General features: G+C 44.8%; 1 protein-coding gene across 25 annotated transcripts in view; it reads right to left on the bottom strand.

Moving 5' to 3' along the window:
* Kalrn (kalirin RhoGEF kinase) overlaps positions 1–21,043 on the bottom strand; it is a 598,618-nt gene that overhangs the window by 523,847 nt on the left and 53,728 nt on the right. For 6 of the 25 annotated variants that reach the window (XM_048454112.3, XM_085685489.2, XM_048454113.3 and 3 more), the window contains exon 1: positions 19,791–20,017. The exons of 5 other annotated variants lie outside the window; for them this stretch is intronic. In XM_048454112.3, the coding sequence (XP_048310069.3) occupies positions 19,791–19,866 (76 nt within the window). In that variant the 5' untranslated portion in view covers positions 19,867–20,017. Of the gene's footprint in view, positions 1–19,790; positions 20,023–21,043 lie in introns of those variants that run through there. 14 more of the 25 variants (XM_048454128.3, XM_085685493.2, XM_048454116.3 and 11 more) reach the window with 9 other exon arrangements.

Below are 21,043 nucleotides of genomic sequence, written 5' to 3'. Positions count from 1 at the left end.
AAGTTCCCAGTACATAAAAGTATCTTATTTATATCATAGATTAAAAACTAATTACAATGCAATCACTATCATTGGGCCATATTCCCAGGTCCTTTTTTTTTTAAGTCTAGACTTTTTTAATCTTCATATTTTGGTTTATTCCTTGAAATTTTCATACATGTATAAAATGTATCTTGATCAGATTCACCCCTCACTATGTCCCTCCAGCTTCCCCCAGGACCATCCCCCATCAAACCTCCCTCCGATTTCAGGTCCCTCTATTATAAGAGTTCATTTATTCTTAGCCCACGGATTCCAATTAATGTTACCCATAGGCACATGGGCATGGACACCCTTCCAGTGGTCACACTCCTAAAAGTGACTTTCTCCCAGCAGCCAGCAGCTGCCAAGAGCTCCTCAAACAGGGGCGGGGCCTTTGGAGCCTAGCCCTGCTCCATGCAGAAATGATTAGCTGACTTGGTCTTGTACAGGTCTTTTTGTAGGTCACTACAGATGCTGTGCATTCCTGGGCACAGCCATGTCCTGCCTAGAGGACAGCGTTTCACAGCTCTCCTCCTCCCAGTCTTCCGGCTCTTACACTCTTTCCACCTGCTCTACTGAGATGCTCCCTTGTGGGGAATATGGCCCAAGATTAATTGTATTGTAATTTGGTTTTATTTAGGTCATAAATGAAATACTTCTTTTTGTGCCAGGAACTCATGGGAGCATCCTTACATATAGATGTCCCATCTATAGCTGAGCACTCACAGTGAATTCTGCCCAGCACTTTAACCAGTAATGCATCTCTGCCTTAACCACTGCCCACTTAGGAGTAACACAAATTTATGGATATAATCATAAATATTTAGAAGGCAGTATGATACTATGACCATTTAGAGAAACAACAATATCATAGGCTTTCCCCCTAGGGCCTGTGACTTCTCTAGCCCTGACTATGTTATAGTACCGGGCATGAGTTCCCTCCTGTTGAATAAGCCTCAAATCCAAGCAAGAGAGAAGTTGGTTACCTCCATAGACAGTCTGACCACTGCTGTCCCGGTGAGTACACTGTGCCTGGGAGGTCAGTACTGTATCATGTGAGGCCCAGTGCTGGATGAGGTCACTGATGTCTTTTCTCGGCTAGTAGCCTTGCAAAGGACCTTCCAGCGCTATGAAAGCTAGCCAGCAACGAGCGCTTCCTGGTCAGTTCAAGAGTGATTTCTCTGTGCACGGTGTCCTTAGCAACCCTGTCTTACCATCTAGTTACAGTAGCCAAGCAGGAGCAATGACAAGCATCTATATTGCTTTGAGTACCTCTGGGGCCTCTCTGACTAATAACTCATAGGGAGGTAACCTGTGTCTGACTCCAAAACTGTCACTTAATAACTGTTCTGCTTGGGCCTCTGTTTCTATGATAAAATGCCAACCAAAACCAACTTGAGGGAGAAAAGGATTTATCTGACTTACACTTTCACAATACAGTACCATACCCAGATAAATAGGTTTTTATCTTGAAAAATGCACCCCCTAACTTTGCTGACAATCCATTCTTCCACACTAGGAAATGTTCCTGGACTTGGGTCTGTTCCTAGAAACCAATTTAAATTTATGAAGCTTCTGGTACTTATGATAAAGTGGAAGTAAATCTAACTGAAGCAAAGACTTATACTCCCCATGACAACTTGCTCACACCCAACTCATATGTTACCCTGGCTCTATCTAGCTCTCTTAAGAAACCCTTGGTCATTCAGAGGACAGAACTTAAAAAGCAGAGGAACAAAAAGAAAACATTAAATCAAGGAACACACCCTCTATGTCCAAGGTCAAGACCCAGGAGGAGTAGCAGGGTTTCCACAGTGGCGGAAAAGACTCCACCCACATAGCACTTTGAACAGAAGCTCTCCTCTAACTGTAAGCACAGAGCTGCTAAGCTGGAACACACCCAAAACAGAGAGGTGGGTAAAAATAAAATCATCACCGTTCCCATGAGAAGGCCAGGAAGAGAACATACTGAAACAATCATGGCCTGCAGCCCTGCTAACACCCATGCAACTAAGTGACCTCGGCCAGGAAAACATCAAGCAAGTTGCTTTCCTCACTCAAAATCTCCCGATGGCAGCCTAATAGAAGCAAAACCCCTAGTCTCCAATGTGGAGATAAAGGCCACTGAGCCAGTGGTCCCAGCTTTGTGTTTTGTTCTAGACACACACACACACACACACACACACACACACACACACACACACACTAAATCTATACAGACACATCTCTTTCCCACGAAGATTATTTTCCAGACTCTATCTTCTCATCTGTACTCCACCTTCAGAGGTCCAGTTTCCTCTCATCCTTAAGACTTTCTAAGTTCAAGCCCACAGCCAGTATTTTCTTCTCTACTTCCCAGGTACCATCCAACCAAGCATCTTTCCCCTTCACTGTAGTTTCCATGAAGATGAAGACTCTGCCTGCCTTGCTTTTGCTCATAAAAGATGGTGTGGATATTCAAAGAGTGTTTGTTGAGTAAGTAGTGCTACCTCATAATCGAGGACTTTCTTCTATAATTTGTTTACTAATCTTCATCACTTAAGAAGTGTCCTTAACAGAAGCAAGAGGGCTCTGGTTTGAACTGCTTAAGCCTCACACTTTTGTATTCCCGGTGCTTGGATTTGCTCTCAAGCACCTGCCAGCCACCCCTGCTGGCCTCTTCTGCTGTAGCTGTCACTAGAGGTTGTCTAAAACAGCTTTAGTGGGGCCACAAACCCGTGGTGTACAACCCAGGGCACAGGCTCCAGGCCTCTCAAATCCCTACAAGTGCCTAACAGCCTGAGCTGTTAGAGTCTTCGCTAGACTATGTCAGGTCCTGGTGGCAGTTTGTCCATCTTCCTTATCCTGCGTAAACAAGCTCAGCATCATCTGCCCCACGTGTTACAGAGAACACTAATGAAAGCAGCTCCCTCCACTTGTGCACAGTGAGCCTCTCCTCGGGGTTCAGATGTCAGCCCAGAGCACCAGCTAGAGAAGAACATATGTGCGAGAGAGCTCACGATCTCTCCCAGCCCACTTGTCCTTCCGCCCATTCAAACAGGTACCAGTGGGTCTTTGCTTTTCAGATGAGTGACCAGACCAGGCCAAGATGCCCACAACAGTCACACTTTATCTCTGACATAAACTCTCTTCCAAGACCTGGACTGTCCTCCCTCTGACGGAAGTGGTGGCTACAATCGCTTTTACTACCTGAAGAGGGGACCCTGTCTCTTACTGTCTTTTAAACATCCAGCCCAGGGCCTGCTGTCTACCTTCCAGCACCTCCAAGAATCTATTGCCTCAGCCACTCCCTGGATTAAGACTGACATTCACTACCATGCTGGGATCCCTCAGCCCTGAAGTAGTTGATAAGAACAGGTTCCAGCAGATGCTGCCCAAAGCCTGAAGATTTATCCGTGCTGGAGCTTTCTAATGTCTGCCAATTAGTGTGTCCATTATTCAGGGCTGGCCATGCAATCCCTTAATTTACTTAATGAAGAAGAAACTCCAGCAAGGCAGGAAGCACCATGACCTTGGCTGGCTAAGGCCTCCTCAGAAGAAGCTCACTTCAGTTGCCTGGCAAGCAGTCTCAAGGTGAAGAGGACTTAGAAGGACATTGATGGCCAGCCCCTACTTGAAACAACCAAGTTCACAGAGAAACCCAACACAGAAGTTTTTCCCCAATGCGATGGACAAAATTCAAGGTAAATGGATGCTAACTTTGTTGCTCTATCTGCCCAGACATTATCTCAGTGCCTGGTCCTTATACCTGTGAGTTGTCTCCAGGACATCTCAGAACCCAGGTCCCCTCTTGACCACAGCATCATCCTCTTCCTTTTAAAAATTCAGATATTATACAATAAAGATTAAGAGTTAGTAGCTAACATTTTAAGCAATAAATATGAATAAGGCAGACAAACATGCTGTCTGTTAACATGTGGACACTGAGGTCCAGAGACTGAGTGATACATTTAATGTCACAGAGCAGTGTTAGTCATGAGCTAAACCAGACGTTCTGACTCAAAGCCTCCCCATGCTGAACCACTCAACATACTGCCAACAAAGAAAGCCCTTCTACAAAGCAACCACTGAGCTCAATATCTTCAAACTTAATTGTTGTAGGTTTTCGCTCATCTTTAAAGGGAAAAGCCATGTGGAAACCTACTATTTTATAAGCTATATAGGCAGAGGTGCATATGGATAGATACAGACATGAGTCAAACTGCAGTCACCCCAGAAACCATAGGTTGCCGAGTAAAAAGCTCAGGGTAGGTAGGGGACACTTCCCCTTGTTTCTCAGAGTTCTCTCAGAAACCCCCAAAACAATATAAGTTAAGGTCATTGCCCTTGTTCACTCAAGATCCTATTGTGGAAGACACCACAAACACTGGTCAGAGGACCTGAAAAAAATCAAGTCAACACTGACCGGGAAGCTTCCTCTCTGCTAGACAGCTCTGACAGCTCTGGAAGGTGCTATCCAGGGTGCCGGTCAGGGTGAAAGCATCGCTGTCTTAGCCACTGTACATCCTGAGAACTGCAATGACGGGGGGCATGAATTTATGGGGGTGACCAATGCTAGAAAGATTAGATTTAAGGCTCACTCCAAAGGAGCAAACACATGTATAGTACCGTAAATATCCATGGTTGGGGAGCTCCCGTGTCCCTGGGGTAAAGCTACTATTATTATTTTTGGACACGGTATCAAACTGCTCTCTAAATTCTATCTTGTCATTGTATAATAGTGCAGCTCTCAGACCTCATCAGAGAAGTTTCTTTGTAAAGAGGATGGTGACGAAAGCAGAACCTCAGAGACGATCAAAGCACAGAGAACACGTTATTACGGACTGCTCAGCCAAGAACGAAGCATACATAGCATAGCCCTTCCCCAATAAATGAAGTAATTTGTAATACGGCCACATTTTGAAAATGAATTTCCATTAAAGCAATTGTTTCTGATATAATTTTAATTTTGAAATTTATTATACTTTGATCACGGGTTATCTCAAACTCCCAGAGCTTTTAAATTATAAAGCATGTTTTCAAACACATTATTTGTATTTCTGAATACTTTGTTAAGTTTGGCTACCTCCCTTCTCTACTTCCCACCTTGTTGATTGTGATTAAAACCAAAGAACCAATTCTTACTTTCTAAGTTTTTAAATTATAACTATTTATTATTCATTTATGTATACATGCTTGGGTGTGTGTGTCGGGGTCAGAGAACTGTTGGTAAGAGTTGATTCTCTCCTTCCATCCTCTGAATCTCAAGGATTGAACTCAGGTCATCGGGTTTTCCACCTAGTACTTTTACCTGCCGAACCATCTCACAATCCAACGACAATCTGTTTTTCATTTGGTCGTCTGAGATAGACTAGCCTTGAACTTATGATCCTCCTAACACGTGTAGGAAGTACAGGTATGTGCCTCCACACCCAGTCTACGTTTTCTGGAAACATTGGGCACATGTAGTTTCCCAGGTAGAGCAAGAACCATAATTACACTTCTCTTTCTGTCTCTCTGTCTCTGTCTTTCTGCATCCTCCCTCCCAAACAGGATGTGTTAAGATTTATTTATTTTTATTTTTTATGTGTTGGAATGTTTTTCTGCATGTATGAGCACCAAAGGCTTGTCTGGTGCCTGTGGAGGTCAGAAAAAGGCGTCAGATTCCCCGAGATTAGTTACATACAGTTGTGAACCATCACGTGAGTGCTGGGAATCAAAACTGGGTTCTCTAGAGTAGTAACAAATGGTTTTAACCACTGAGCCATCCCTCCAACCCAATGGCTATGTTTCTTAACCGTTAACTTCTTAACTGCCATTGACTGTTTACAGCACCATTCACGCCTGCTCACAGGGCTTACCTTTTGTTCAGAAATTAAGGGTCATGTACTTCAGGCACAGGGAAGACAACTTCTGGCCTCACATGTGGTAATTACAGTAAACTCAGAAATTGTTATCACCTTCTAGTGATTTATTTCGGAATTGCTGGTGAAATTATGGCCTTTGAATCATGAAAACAGTCTAAAGGGTATCTGGGAAATATTCTCTTAATTGCTTTTGTTTTATTTTGTTTTGTTTTTTTGAAATAGGGCTCCTCTGTGTAGACCTGACTATACTGGACCAGGCTGGCCTCAGTGATGCACCTGCCTCTCCTTTGAGTGCACCACCACCACCTGGCTATATTCTCTTAATCTTAAAGAGAACTAAGTGAATATATTCATGAAGAAACAGGCTCATTGGGTTACCAATTCTGCATCAACATATGGAGTTATAACCACCAGCTTGGTACTCTAAGGATGGTAGAATAGAGATGCCAGGAATTGGGTCCCGGACTCCCCATTTCTTGTCGTGGCAGAAAAAAATGAATGGGTCCAACCCTTCCGCTGGGAACAACTGCTTTCTATGTTTGTTTGCATATTCTTGAAAGTACTTAATTAAAAAGAACTAATAAGGCAACAAAGAATCATGAGGTCAGAGCCCAGGAGAAGTTGAAAATCCAAAGATCTAGAACACAAAGAGACTTCTACATGAAGAGCATTTGCCAATAGGCAAGAAGCAGAAGCAAAATTAAACGATGCTTTGGGAAATCAGAAGGAATGATGGAAACAGAATCCAAAGTTCAAGACTTGCCCAAGGAGAAGATGTCCACACAAAAATAACTACTCCCAGCTGAGCTTCTTCTCAGGGGGCAGCATCATCTTCTAAGTAAAAGTCTCCGGAGATTAGCCAGCTCTCTGGCAACCCTGAAACTCAGTTGCCTGTGACCTGTCTCCAAGCACTCCACTTCGGTTTAGGTGCAACTAGACTGGCGGCATTACCAGGAGCCTGACAAAAGAGAACAAAAATTGTTCCAGGGAAAGTGTTGCCATTCTGGGTTTCAAGGAACTGAGGTCTTAGAGTCAACTTCTTAAAAACATTAGCAAGAGCTAACATAATTGCAACAGTTACTAAGCCAACAGCTGGAGAATTCAAAGAACTCAGTTCAGAACACAGAGCAACTTTTGTCTGAGAACATCTGCCAATCTGTAAGAAACAGTGATAATTTATGGAATTTATCCCCATAAAAACATTCTCAAAATAGAGAACATGACGTAATAAAGTAACCAAATCTGAAAGGAAAAATATACTATGAGCAAAAACTACCAGGAACAGCAGACTACAAAAATGACCCACATCTACGGTAGTGACTTCACAACACACACCTATATATCAAAGATCATTCCATATGGGGTAAATATATTTCATTTTTGTTTGTCAATTTAACCTATGGGAAGACAAAGGGAAAACAACACACAAATCTTCATAGATTAGAATTAATTATCCAACAAAAACAATGAAACAAATATACCACATCCAAAGAAATTAAAGATGAGCTCAAAAGTGTTTCATGAAACTAGAGAGTAGTTTGGAAAACAGTTAACTAGGCATTCTAGCACCAAAAAGTACAATAATTGATATTAATAAGTCGGTGCACTATTTAATTGCAGATTAGACACAGCTAAGTAGGTAGTTAATAAGCCAGAAGATAGATCTGAGAAAATTGTCCAGAATGTATTAGAAGACATAAAATTATGAAAAATACAAAAACAATAAAGAACGCAGAAGACAGAGTGAGACATCTCAACATTAATCAAGGAGAGGGGAGAAAAAGAAAATGCTGGTAAAGAATTTTCCAAAACTAATGAACTGTCTCACCGCATGGGTGTGGTTCCTCTGATGAAGCCAAGCAGACAACATAAGAAACAATCTGACAATATGGAGCTGCTGACCTAACTGCCCAACTTCTGAAACGCCCAAGAGAAAGTGGAAGAGAAGACATACATTTATTGTTTAAGGCATTTTGAGTTTGAACTCAGTTAGACGCCGCCAACACCATCCTAAACGATATCCATGGGGGAAAATAAAGCAGTTGCCAATTATAGGGTGGCATGTGCTACACATATATGATATTTTAATTCTGAGTTGGTTCAGCCGGTAAAGTACTTTCTTTGAATTCATGAGGACCTGAGTTTGATCTCCAAAAGCTGGACACAGTGACGAGCACTTACAGTCCCAGCACCAGAGAGGTAGAGATCAGTGGATTCTTGGTGCTCACTGGTCACCAAAACTATCTTGTATACTCCAGGTGTTCAAGCATACTTAAACGGGGAAGAGAGAGAGCTCACAAAACTGCTATGCCCATGCCTAGTTTCTTAACTTTGATCTTTCCAAGTCCAGAAAGCTTTCAAAGGCAAAAAAGACCCAAGCAGAGAATATACTTGCCCCTGAGGTCCAAACCCAGAAGGGGCCGCCTTGTGCTCTTGGGTCCTCAGGACCTGCCTATGTGCTGGGCTTTTCAGCCTATGGAATTTTATGGATTTTCCAGCGATGAGAGGCAAAGCATCCCCATCTCCTATACCCAGCAACAATACTGTTCGCTTTCCCTCCTGCTCCCCACATGCACAGCAGGCTCCCTCGCTCCCCACTCCTGCTGTGCACAGGCAGCTCACAGCCTGGCCCAGCCTCCTGCATCTGGGATTCTCCCCCTGCGGTAGAGAAGGAGTCAACACCAGGGCTCTCATTTATTCATGTGCATGAAGCAGCAATGAAAGGGAAGGGGGAGAGGGATGGACGGAAAGGGAAGGTCTAGAAAAAAGTTGTGGTGGGCCAGAGACTGGTGGAAGAAATATCTCTATAATTTCAACTGCTTTTCAACCACGCTGGAGCCCCTTGGGTGAAAGGCTTGTGTATTACTGGGGATGAGAGTTTGTAACCTTAATTATGTCTCAGCACATTTGGCTGTGCTCATCTTGGAACTTCCAGCAAGGAAAAAAAAAAATGTGGTTTCCATTACAGTATCACTAAGGGACTTGTACAGGGGCTGGGATCATTCGAATGAAAACACGGATGAGTAAGCCATGCCATTTTGTCTCCAAGACTTACATCCTCCCTCCACCCCTCCACCCCTCCACCCCTGGCCCTGTACTTTATTTTGAGACAGGCTTAAAATAGTTCATAAAATATGGAGCTCATTATCCCATCTAACAGATTTCATTTTACATGAATGTAGATTAAAAGTCCCATGCCAATTCTTCCTCCTGGGTTTCTGAGGAAGACACTCTACAGCCTTTACCCTGGGCTGGGTGGGATCTTGGGGACACAATTCTGTTGCAGCAACAAAGAGGCAGGAGGCCCCCCTTCTAACTCACTTAGCTGCATGCCCATCACCAGGAAGGATGAAGAAGTACAACGGTGCTGTTGGGGCTTCTGCAAAGTTTGCCTGCATCCTTACAAGTCTGAACCTGAACTAGATGCCCCTCAAGCCCAGGACATCTTAAGTCTGCCCATTCTTGCAGATACAGTGACAACAGCAAGGTTAATGGGATAGAATTGGAGTTGGCAATGGCAGTACAGATCTAAAACTTCATCATTTGGAAATATGAGACAGAAGCAGTTCTTTGAGTTCAAGGTCAGCTGAGCTATATAGAAACTATGTCTCAAAAAATGTAGATGTAGCTTAGTGGTAAACTACTGGTCTAGTAAAGCCCTGAGTGTCCACCTCAGCCCTGAAAAGAATGCAGGGAGTGGAGGCGGTAGAATGGAGCTGAAAACAGAAAGATAATGGAATAAGGCCCTAACATGGAGTTTTCTGATGTCACCTCTGGTTCCGCTAATAACAAACTCTACGGTTTTGGCAAATTAAAATATCTCTCAGTACTGAGTTTCCTTATCCCTGAAATGAAAAGGACTCTCCCATCTAGATTCTCATTTTGCTAGGGATAGATACAAACATGGATATAAAGAAAATAAGGAAAACAGACCATTTCTCTTATCACTGATCTTGGTTGCCTTGACGTGTCTGGTTTCAACCTGATCCAGCCCCAGCTTCGTTCCGTTACATTGAGCATGTCTGCTCCTCACTCCTTACCGTCATGATCCTTTTCCTTTTCTCTGTCCAAAGCCTTGATGATCCAACTTCTCCCAAAGGCAAAGCGTACAATAACAAGTGCACACAGGGGTCGCCTGACCCTCCAGTCTTTCACCGCTCCACATGCTGGTGCTGCTTCCACCCCAGATCTCCTGCTTGGTGTGGAGCAGGGAGGAAAGACTGGACTCTTCATGACACAACAATCCTCCCTGAGCTGAGCCTTGGGAAGTTAGTCCAGTGACAATATATCCAGGTGATCACACACACATACACATGCATACACACACACACACACACATACACATGCATACACACACACACATACACATGCATACACACACGCATACATACACACACAGATACGCATGCATACACACATACATACATGCATACACACATACACATAAACACATACACACTTATATACAAACATGCATACACACATACACCCCAGTCCCCACCTTTTCCAGTCCTGGGTTTTCTCTGTCCCTCTAGTTAACTCATCTATAGAGTAAGAATGGCGTCCTCTACAATCACAGGGTAACTGGGGGTTTGAATGGAGCAGAACCCACCTAAGGTCACACTTACCTCCTATCTCTAGTCCTAGCCCATGACATTGACTATTTGCTAAACAAGGCATCTGAACTAGAAATGTTAAAGTATTTCCTTATTTTTATTTTTTCTATTCAAAAGAAATAATTTTTGAAGCACTCTTTTTTTTTTTCCCCTCCCAACAGAGAGAGTAGCCCATTCTCCGGTCTCCCAATTTTATCTGCAACTTCTAACTTAGCCGATTCCTGCTTTCTGGGCCACTTCTGGACTTTCTAGCACTTACTGTAAGTCGCTATCACAAATCCAACTGTGGCTGGACCCGCGTGCGATCTGCTCGCTCTCTAGAAGGCCAACTGCATGAAGACTTCATGCTTTATTCATTGTCTCCCCAGCAAACAGCACGATGCCTCGAACGCCTCGATGCACTGCTGGTGCTCAGTATTCACAAGCGGATTCGTAAACCCACTTCTGCTCGTCATTTTCTAACTTCTGTCACCGTCCCATGCCCCCACCTGAAATGTATTCAGACCTCCCTTCTTGACCCCAGGGCCCCACCAATCGTTGGTCTATTTTTACCTTGTATTTTCTGACATATTTCTCAAGCAAACGGTATGCGCTGGCTGCTGCCTTGCCCTCGCCACTTCCTCCCACTGCAATCTGGCTCCTCATCATGAAGGCACTGAAACAACACTGCAAGCAGCCATCGGTGCCTTCTGCTACCAAACCCTGCACCATGTGCCATCCCCCTGTGCATGACAAACCCTAACTACCCCTCTCCCTCCCCTGAAATCACCGCTCCTCCCACCCTTCAGAAATAGCTTCTCGTGTCTCTGATTTCCGCAAACTGTCTATGCTGCGCTGCCCTCCCTGGACGTTGCTTCTGGGCATCTGACTCAAGATCATGCCCCTCTGACTTCAGTGCTCCCTAGACCCACAGACATACATACTATACTGCAGCTGCATTCTGTGATCTGAACTCGTTTCAGTTTCCTTTCAGTGTGACTTTTCCAGCTAAACCTAAGCATGGCCCTTCTGTCACCCTCAGATATGAAGAACCCAAATTTCCTGCTACTCTTGCCATGCTGTTCTTATGCATCCAAATTCACATGTTTAAAATCCCACCAGAACCAGGCTCTTGTATTCAGGAGTTCCCCGTGACTTCCCTCACAAGCATATTCTGGGTACACTGACTCCTCTTCTTCAGCTAGGCATCCCTTGCAGCCCTCACTGTGGCTCCACCCCTGTTTCACTGACTGGAATGCCTGACTTCGCCAAAGTTCTATCTGAAACCGTGGAAAGATAAACACCTCCAGCTGAATAGTTTTTTCTTTCTTCCTATGCAGTTCTGGTTATTTTTACCTACCAATTTTGTTGCAAAATAACTTCCATGCATCCAAGTTTTTTCTTAGGCCATAAGCACCCCCAAGTTATGCATCTTAGGATTCCTAGATCATAAGTCTACTGCCTGGATCTTGAGCATTAGTCAACACATGTTAATGGAATGTTATTACCTTGCCACCAATTGTTTGTAACTTGACATGTAAGCATAGAGTGACCGCACCCTCTCTCTCCGGCTTCTGTTCTCAGCACATAAGTGACCTGCATCCTCTGACTGCCACCCTTATGATTAAGTCACTCTATTGTTTATTCTATTGACATTGCGGCTCCTTTCACTAGTTGTAATATTCATGAAGACAAGTCCACTGTTTTCTTCAACACTATTCCCAGATCCTCAGAGCACAGCACATAGTAGGTCCTTGAGGGTTATTTGTTGGATGAAGAAGCATGCCTTTCTTCATTCAGCCCACTTGCTTCTCTCCCCTAGGAATACGTTGCACTCATTTGGGGATTCAACATGAAATAATAGCCCTAATATCATACATAAGTATTGTAGGTGTTACTGGTGTGTGTGTGGTGGCTATTGTAGGTATTGTTGCATGGAACCGTGGCACACCAGAGTTAGAAGAAAGAATCTACTTACAGGTAACCCACATTTGGATAGAAGGATATAAGAGATTCAGAGAGACAATAGCTAGTTTGTTGGTGGTGGTGGGTGGTGTTTTGTTGTGTTAAATATTTTTCTCTGTATGGATATTTTACCTGTATGTATGTCTGTGCATCCCACGTGTGATTGGAGACCAGAAGAAGGCATCACAGTCTCGTAGAATTAGAGTTACAGATGGTTGTGAGTCATCATGTAGATGCTGAGAATCGAACCAGCGTCCTCCTAAAAACAGGCAGAGCTCTTGACCACTGAGCCCTTAGCTCATAACTTTTGGTTCTTTAAGATCCTTACAGGAGGTAAATTATAAAATTCCACAGAACTAGAATCTGATCTCCAACCCCTAAAAGGTCCCTGTAATACCTGCAGGCAGTGTGGCTACTTCAACTATTAACACAATGTCTATAGCTTTCACAATTTTACACACCTCCTCCATCCACAAAGAGAAAAGCAAGACATTGTCTACACCAGATATTCATTTGGCTTTCTGACCATCGAGGAAAACACCTTTGGACCTTCAACAAGCATTAAACAATCCTCAGTGGAAGAATCAACCCTGGGAGGCCGTGTTACCCCAGGGGAGTCTTGCTACTTTCCTTTCCTCATATCATAGTAACCTCTGCCCCACTGCTTGGAAACCCCATACCAGCACTCCAAAGAGAGGCTATCAGTGTCCTCCTTCCCCCAGGACTTGGCCTAGATACATCTTACCTGGCAATCTCACACCGCGGACAATGCAGTACAGTGATACCCTTTCCTCCTGCCAACCAGGGAGGTAGTTGGACACAGTTTCACATGCATGCCGAAGATGGAGATGCAGGGAATCATATGACACAGTGAGCATAGACGCTAACCCATGCTACGTGGAAGCAGAGGTTGTGGCTTTTCTCTTAGCGCTTGCACGCTTTCAGCAAAATAATTACCTCCATAAGTCTGTTTCCCATCTGTGAAATGGGAACCAATGTGACCTGCCCCAGAGAAGGGTTCTGCAGACTAAAGGGGAAGGTAAGATACTAGCAGTTTTCAAATTCTCACTGTTCTCTCTTTAACTCTTTAGTAAGGCTGTGATGATTCCCTGTACTCAGGAGTGTTCAGATACTCTTTTAGTCTACATTATTTGCTAGATTATTTGCTAGATTCCTATTAGGATACAACTTTGACTTCGGGAAATTGAAAGAAATGGTGGGGACAAAGCCATGCCCTCCACTCACAGTGGGGAACACTGACCCCCGAGAAACAATTAAGTTACAGAAATCCCAAAGGAAAAGCACTAAGTGCTTGCTAGCGTTGGGTGCTGGCCACACATCTTGATTCCTTTGAAGCTCACGGCAATACCGGGAGGCATACATTATTACTACCCACAAGAGCCTCTGATTCCTCCCTGGACCTGGCAACTGAGTGCCCGTGGCACAAACCAGAACCAGGTGTGACTAATTAGAGATAACTTTCTCTGGAGGACACAGGAGTCAAGAGACTGAGAAGTGGAGGGAAGTGGGTCATCGTCTATAAAGGAGACTTCGGGCACTTGGAGAGGAAACAAAGGGAGAAGATCTGAGGAGGCTCTGGGGGAGACAGGGCAAAACGGGTTGCTCTGGACAGCGTTTCCAGCCGTTGATCAGACAAGAGGTCTAGTTCCTATAACAGACACATGCCTGTGACTTTAAAAGCTAAATTAAAGTAACTTGGTCTTGTATGAATATTCAGCCCAAGGGAAAGGACGTTTACAAACAAAACTCCTCTCTTGTTAGAAAAACTCCAGCCCAGGAGAATCACCCAATACACTTTTCATGTTTTTCTCTTCTTTTTCTCAATGACAAGTCAAAGGATGCAACGTATCATAGAAGTGCATCCAAAGAGGCCACAGGTCACACCAAGTGCACACACACAGCCACTAACAAGTACAGGAAAGCCATCCTAGGTGAAAGTCAGAGACTGTGGCAGGCTAGTCTAAACAGAGATGCCAAGTGCACTCCAAACAGAAGCCAGAGTTGTACAGGCTGTCAGTGAGCTAGAGACAAGGCATCTGCCAGTGACAGGAACCAGGAACAAAAGCAGTAAGGACAAGACTGTCCAAAGAGCCTTCATGACCCAAGCCAGGTGAGCTAGCTGCCTCTTGACCCTACACTGCACTTGGGCAGAAGAATCAGTCCTTGTCTTGAATGGCTGGGGAATTCTGAAGATTGAGACAACAGAGAACAGTCAGTCGGGGAGATGTGAACACTGGTGAAAATCTCAAGCAGATTCCTGGCCAGAGTGGAGCCTCACACTATGAAGTCCATGGACAAGAATGCCCCTCCCCTCCCATCTCTCCTACAGTATGAAAGAGATCATCCTTTCTCTGATTCCAGCAGAAGGTGGGCAGTGCCTGCCTAATGATGTAGAACTCACCTTGAACAAATTAGGAAAGATTTTTCACATGCAATGTAACAAACTGTCATCCTAGGTCTAAAACCTGAGGAGGACAGAACTGGGATCTATAAACCTAAAGTAAGCTGGGGCCAGTCAACCTTCTAGAACACTGAACGAATGTTTCCCCAGGAATATGATGGAAACTCGAGGTTTAAGTTAGGTCATGATAGAATATGTCTATAATTTCTAAAGAGAGTTGCATCAAGCATACCGAAAGGTTACATTCCGTTACATTTTGTTCCTAGTTCATCTTCTCTTTACTCTGAATGTGCTATTCTCACGGTGACTCTGTCATTTCTCTTGTTTTACCCCAGAGCCATTTTGCCTTTGCTCTCTGACATCACATTAAAAGATGGCAACAAACAGCCCCCAGCCTTGGCTCCATCAGAATCACCTGCAGAGATGCCAGTGTCAGTCCATGCCAAGGGTTCCAGTCCAGCTGCCTGGATTGGGGTTGGAAAGAGAATGTGAAACTATGTACGCTGAGGGATAGGAATGTTGACCAAAGTTTCTGTCCCACCTGTTCCCGCAGCCATTCAGTCCCAAAAAAACACACAGAAGCTTATATCAATTATATGCTGGTTATGGCCTATTAGCTCAGGCTTGCTATTAGCTAGCTCTTCCAACTTAAATTAACCCATAATTCTTGTCTACGTTTAGCCACATGCCTTGGTACCTTTTCTCAGTGCAGCATTTTCATCTCGCTTCCTCTGCATCTTGCTGGTAACTGTGTCTCTGCCTTTCCTCTTCCCAGAATTCTCCTAGTCTGGTTGCCCCTCCTATACTTCCCGCCTGGCTACTGGCCAATCAAAGTTTTATTAAACCAATATAAGTGACAAATCTTTATAGTGTACAAGATGAGAACCAGTAGGTTTCTGGTTCTGCTTTATGGTAGTCATCAGAATGCAGATGATGCACTATGAAGAAATCAAGCAGTCTAAAATGTATGCTATGTATGTTTCCAAACACCATTTTTACCATACCCCAAAACTTCTACACTATACTTTCTTTTATATTATTTTAAATTTGTTCCAATTTATAGACAAATTTATTTTTAAAAATAATGGATTGGAGGTAAAAGCTCAGTGGTGAAGAGGGCTGGAAAGATAGCTCGGTCTTTAAAATGTTTGACTTGCAAGCATGAGAACCTGAGTTTGGATCTCCAGAAGGTATAGACAAAAAGCAATGCACAGTGGCACATGCTTATAATTCCAGCACTGGGGAGGCATATGGCAGGAGGAAACCTAGAAGTCACTGGCCACCCAGCCTAGCCTACTCAGAGAGTTTCAGGCTGAATACAAGACCCTGTCTCAAAATAAATAAATAAATAAAAGGAAGGAAGAAATGGAATGAAAAGAGAAAAAAACCCAACTCCTAAGGAACAGCAACCAAGGTTGACCTATGACCTCTATAAGCGTGCAAGCATGCACACATGCACAAGAGAGAGAGAGCCCACACGAAAAGGCGTGACACTGAAGAGAAAGAGGAATTCAAAGTTAGAGAGCAGGAAAAAGAGAGGAAGAAGATGGTGCAATGGCCCAGCCTGGGGATGAAAATCGGCAGAGATTTGGAGACGGACTGGAAAGTAGCAGGCAAGCTGTGGGCAATGGGGGTAAAGGTATCATGAGTGTGTACTAGTGTACCAGGACAGAGAGAAGAGGCACGAGGGGCAGAGGCTGAGGGGACGGGTAGGCTGGACAGCAGACATCTGTGGCCTCAGGTTAAGGCAGAAAAGTTGGAAGGGTACAGAGACGGCAGGAGTGAAAATGAGGAGCTAATGAATGAAGAACACATAGGGTTAAAAGGATCCACATGGATGCGGTAAGATGAAGCACACGCAGCATAGCAGGCTCGAACATTGGGTAGAATTAACATCCTCCATGCTAGAAGCTCAGCAACATCTGTAAATCACCAAAGATCACCTCAGGAGCTGGTGGTGGTAGACTTTCCCACATGCTGGTGAACCCTCACTAGACCCACCAGGTCCCTGCAGAAACACCAAAACTCAATACTAGCGAGGTTGCTTCTTGCAATTCTTATCTGCATGAGCTTTTTTCCTCTCGTGGATGTCCCCATCATGGCAACTATCTCCTTAGCCAACATCTGTAAGCCCCCGAACCACAGGCAGCAGAGATGATAAACACCAGGCAACACACACAGTAAAAACTGCATCTGTTATTAATGAGAATAAATCATCCAAATGCAATGTCTGAGCAAACCGACAGTGCGTTATCACATAAACCCTCCTATACAGCACAGTTAGGCTCTCGAAAACAATAGGTTCCGCTGAACAATGGTGGGGGAGATGAAAAATGTGTCTGTGGTAAGAGAGCCCACACAGTTGTTTTCTGAAAAGTTTATTTCTGCTCTGTGGTGTGTTCTGATGTTTCCCCCCTTTCAAGTGTGTAAGTCACAGACTCATTTCTCCTCCAGTGGCAGCCGAGCACACAACTCAGGCTGGCAAACAGCCTGTCCATTGTTTTGGTTTCCCGGGCTAACCTCATCGTTCCCCACTCCTCTGCACTCTTATCCCCTCCTTGCCTTCCTGAGACTTATGACTTTCAAGATGACATAAGGCACAGCAATAGTAAGGGAAAGATAAAATCCTAAAACAGATGACAGGAGCTGTTCTTTCTGTTTCCCTAGAGATCTGAGGGAAATTTGTTCACCGCTCTGCGAGGCAGGTTCATCATTCACTAATTCATTAATTCATTCATCCAACTAATATTTACTGAGCATTTCCCATGAGCTAGCTCAATCTGCAAAACATGCCATTTCCTACGCAATGCTGGCTATCACTACTATATTTGCCATATAGAAAATCTTGCTTGAATGTGGATGTATGTCATGCGGACATATTTTTATAATACTGTATTGTCCATCAGCTAAAACTGAGTGCCATGATCAATGTCCAACTCATGATAGCCTGGAAATCAGATGCCCTAAACATTCTGGATCTTCACGTTAAGGAACTCCCCACAGACACTATGTATAGGAATGCCCATGAGCCTACACATTATGGCCAAATGTGAAATGCACAGATACACGATTCTGGAAGCCAGTTTATGCTATCTAAGGGATCCATCAGTCCATAAATTCACTACTGTGAGATGCTTTTACAGGAACTAATACGTCCCCTGCAAACTCTATGATGTGGGTATTATTAATCTTCCCTTTCATGAGCCAAGACTAATGAGCCAAGGACAGATTATTTATTCAAGGACCCTTAGAAAGTAATGAAGCTAGCACCTGAAACAAGTTTGCAGTTCACGGATTCCAGCATTTTATGAAAATTGAAAATAAATTATTATTATGGCTTATATGTTGGTGTCTACCTTCTTCTTTAAACTGGTATGATATGCTAATCTGAACATGGCCTCTGCTCACAAAACTATAAAATCCCTCTACGCCACTAGCAATCCCTCTGTAGCTTACTCAGCTTTGGGTTGTTGCATGCCACCTGTTCCTGTCTTTCCCAGGATGCCTGCAGGAGAGCAGGGGCAAGTGTGTCACTGATGAGCCCTAACAGTCAAGGAGCATTTTGCTCACAGGCACTGGGATGGGTAGTTCATCTGCAGTCTCTCACTTAACCCCTACAACAACCACTTAACTCAGCACCACGACCATAGATATCTCTTTATACAAGGAAGGAGACACAGAGACATTGCCGGGTACTACCTTGCCTGAGATCACACAGCAAAGGGTGGCTCTCTCACCCCTCCCCAGTCTGGGATCCCTACCAGCACAAAGTTCTGGCTCCCTTCTCAATCCTCATCTCAAGTCTGGCTTCCCATGGGTGTTTCTCAGTGCTAGCGAAAGCCTGCTTCCCGAGTATGCTGGCGTGGGTTCCTCCATCTTTGATTTCTCCCCCCGATAAGGCCCTGGTACATCTGCTCTGGGCAGCTCTGCTTCTCCTTAGCATTTGCCTCCTGGTATACCTGAGAATACCCCTAACTGGGTGGGGGGGGAGGTTGGGGTAGGTAGCAGAGCTTTTTCAAGACCATATCGTTCATCAAAGATTTTGTCTCACTCTTGCCAAAACTTCTTAAAGAAACCAGAGCTCTCAAACACAACATTCAACATTTTATAAACCAATTACTACACAAAGTTCACAGTGGCCTTTCTTTACAGTGGAAGGTCTGGACTTGGATGATACTACCAGGAGATTTGATTACATTAATAAATGAGGGTGAAATGAATTAAGGTCAGAGTAATTTGAAAAGTCAAGCTGTCTGTATCTTTTCCTTTTCATAACCACAAATTCTGCCCAGGATCTGTGTCTGTAGACAGTCCACAAAGGGAGCTGTCCCCGGCAAAAGTGCTGTAACTCCATGATGCCAAGACGCAGTTAAAGGGGAGGAACTTCGCATATACTAAGCACCCAGAGAGCACACTGGCTATGATGATATGTTTTACATGCAGAGATTAAGTAATTCATGCATGGTAAGGCAGATAGGTCCCAGAACGCCCATTTCTCAAATGAACAAGCTCAGATGAACACACAAGTCCATGTAAGGTCACAGAACTGGACTGAGACAGGAGTCTGCATAGGGATGCCCCAGCTTCCACTGCAGGGACCAGACTCCTCTCAGCATCACTCCTCAGATGCTGGAGAGCCCCACAAGACAGCTTAAGTTGCCGGACTATAACACTGAGCCTGGAAAAAAAAACAGCAAGAAACGTGATTGTGCTGTACAGCTGCTGCCCAAAAGGCTCTGTGCTCCCCATCTCCAGCTGGGTCACACGTGTCCCCAGAAAAGCAACCTCTCTTTTATCTGCCATGGTTTGCTACCTGCTGTTGCTCCATGCCTTCTTCCTTTTCTTCCCCCACTTCTCTTTCTCCGTGTCTATGTCCCTCTCACACACACATGCTTCTACACATACACCCATACACAGACAGACGCACGACCAGATACGCACTCAGGATACCTCGATCCAGCAGCCGAAGCAAGCGGAGATACCAAAGATACCACTGGTCCCAGAAGCGGTCCGTCATCCCACCCTGAACTCATCCTTCACAGCCAGTCTCCAGGGCAGAGCCTCATCCCACCACCACCACCGACCGACCGACTCAAGGCCAGATCCGCTGATGTTGGGCTCACACGCAGCCTGCTCTAAGCAAATGCCTGCCTACAAAGACAGCCACCAGTCCTCCCACACAGAGGCTGACTGTGCCGGGAGCCCGTTTCACAGCAACAAAGGAGCAAGTGCAGAACAACGCCTGTGCAGACTGAGCCTGCATGGACCCCAGGGAAGGCTGGAGTTGCGGGGGGAGGGGGGAGTCAGTGAAGGCTCTTGCACAGTAACGAGGTTTGAGGTAGCCCTTGAAATGAAAATCTACAGACAAGGCCACGGTTAAAATTTCATTCTAGTATCTCCTACCATACTGGCTTCCTGCACCTCCCACACAGAGGCCAGTGGCTCTTCCAATAGGACGATGAATGGGAAGTCAGATGCTCCGCCATTCTGGACTGTAGAACTAGTCCAAAAAGTCCGACTGCCTCACTGTGAGACCTCGGGTACTCTCCACCCAAGACTGCTGGACCCTCACAACCAGAAAAGGGCTTGTTGCTCCTTTCTTCCTTCTTTCCCTCACAGATCCTATTAGGGAGACAGCGTGGGCTCTGAGATGCTGCATTCAAGTTCAAATCCCAGTTCCTACTTAACACCTCCTGGCCTTGAGCAAGCTACTTCAGTCCTTCTGCCTCAACTCCCTGGGAAAGACCAGTATTTGCTTCACAGAGGAACTGGGAGGCTCAGCGCATACTAGGGAAGCCCCTGGCATTGCCAGAGAGTGAGGTAGACAAAAGGTGTCCTCTGACCTTCTCCTCTGCCCTTAGAACCTTGGTCCCTGTATCTCTCCCCCTTCAGGCCTTATCCCGGGCCTCTGCTCCAACACCTCCTGCCAGAGCCCGTTCTCTCCATGCCCCGTCTCAGGGCCAAACCCTAAATTTTCCAAAGTCTGACTGAAACACCACAAACGACACAGACTCTGGGCAGCCTTCCCAATCTCCCTCCTTTGTATGTCTTTTCAATCTACTTCCTCCTTGGTGTAAGACACTTTTCCCTTACTGGACCATCAACTGCATGGAGTTCAGATCTGCTCCTTAACCATCCTTGGGTCCTCCAAAGCACCTGACATAGTGCCTTATCTCATAAGCACTAAGTCAACA

This window comes from Myodes glareolus, chromosome 2 (assembly GCF_982192425.1).
Source record: "Myodes glareolus chromosome 2, mMyoGla1.1, whole genome shotgun sequence".
Classification (NCBI taxonomy): Eukaryota; Metazoa; Chordata; class Mammalia; order Rodentia; family Cricetidae; genus Myodes; species Myodes glareolus.
The sequence above is the reverse complement of the archived record's forward strand: the minus strand, read 5'-3'. Positions and strand labels throughout refer to the sequence as shown.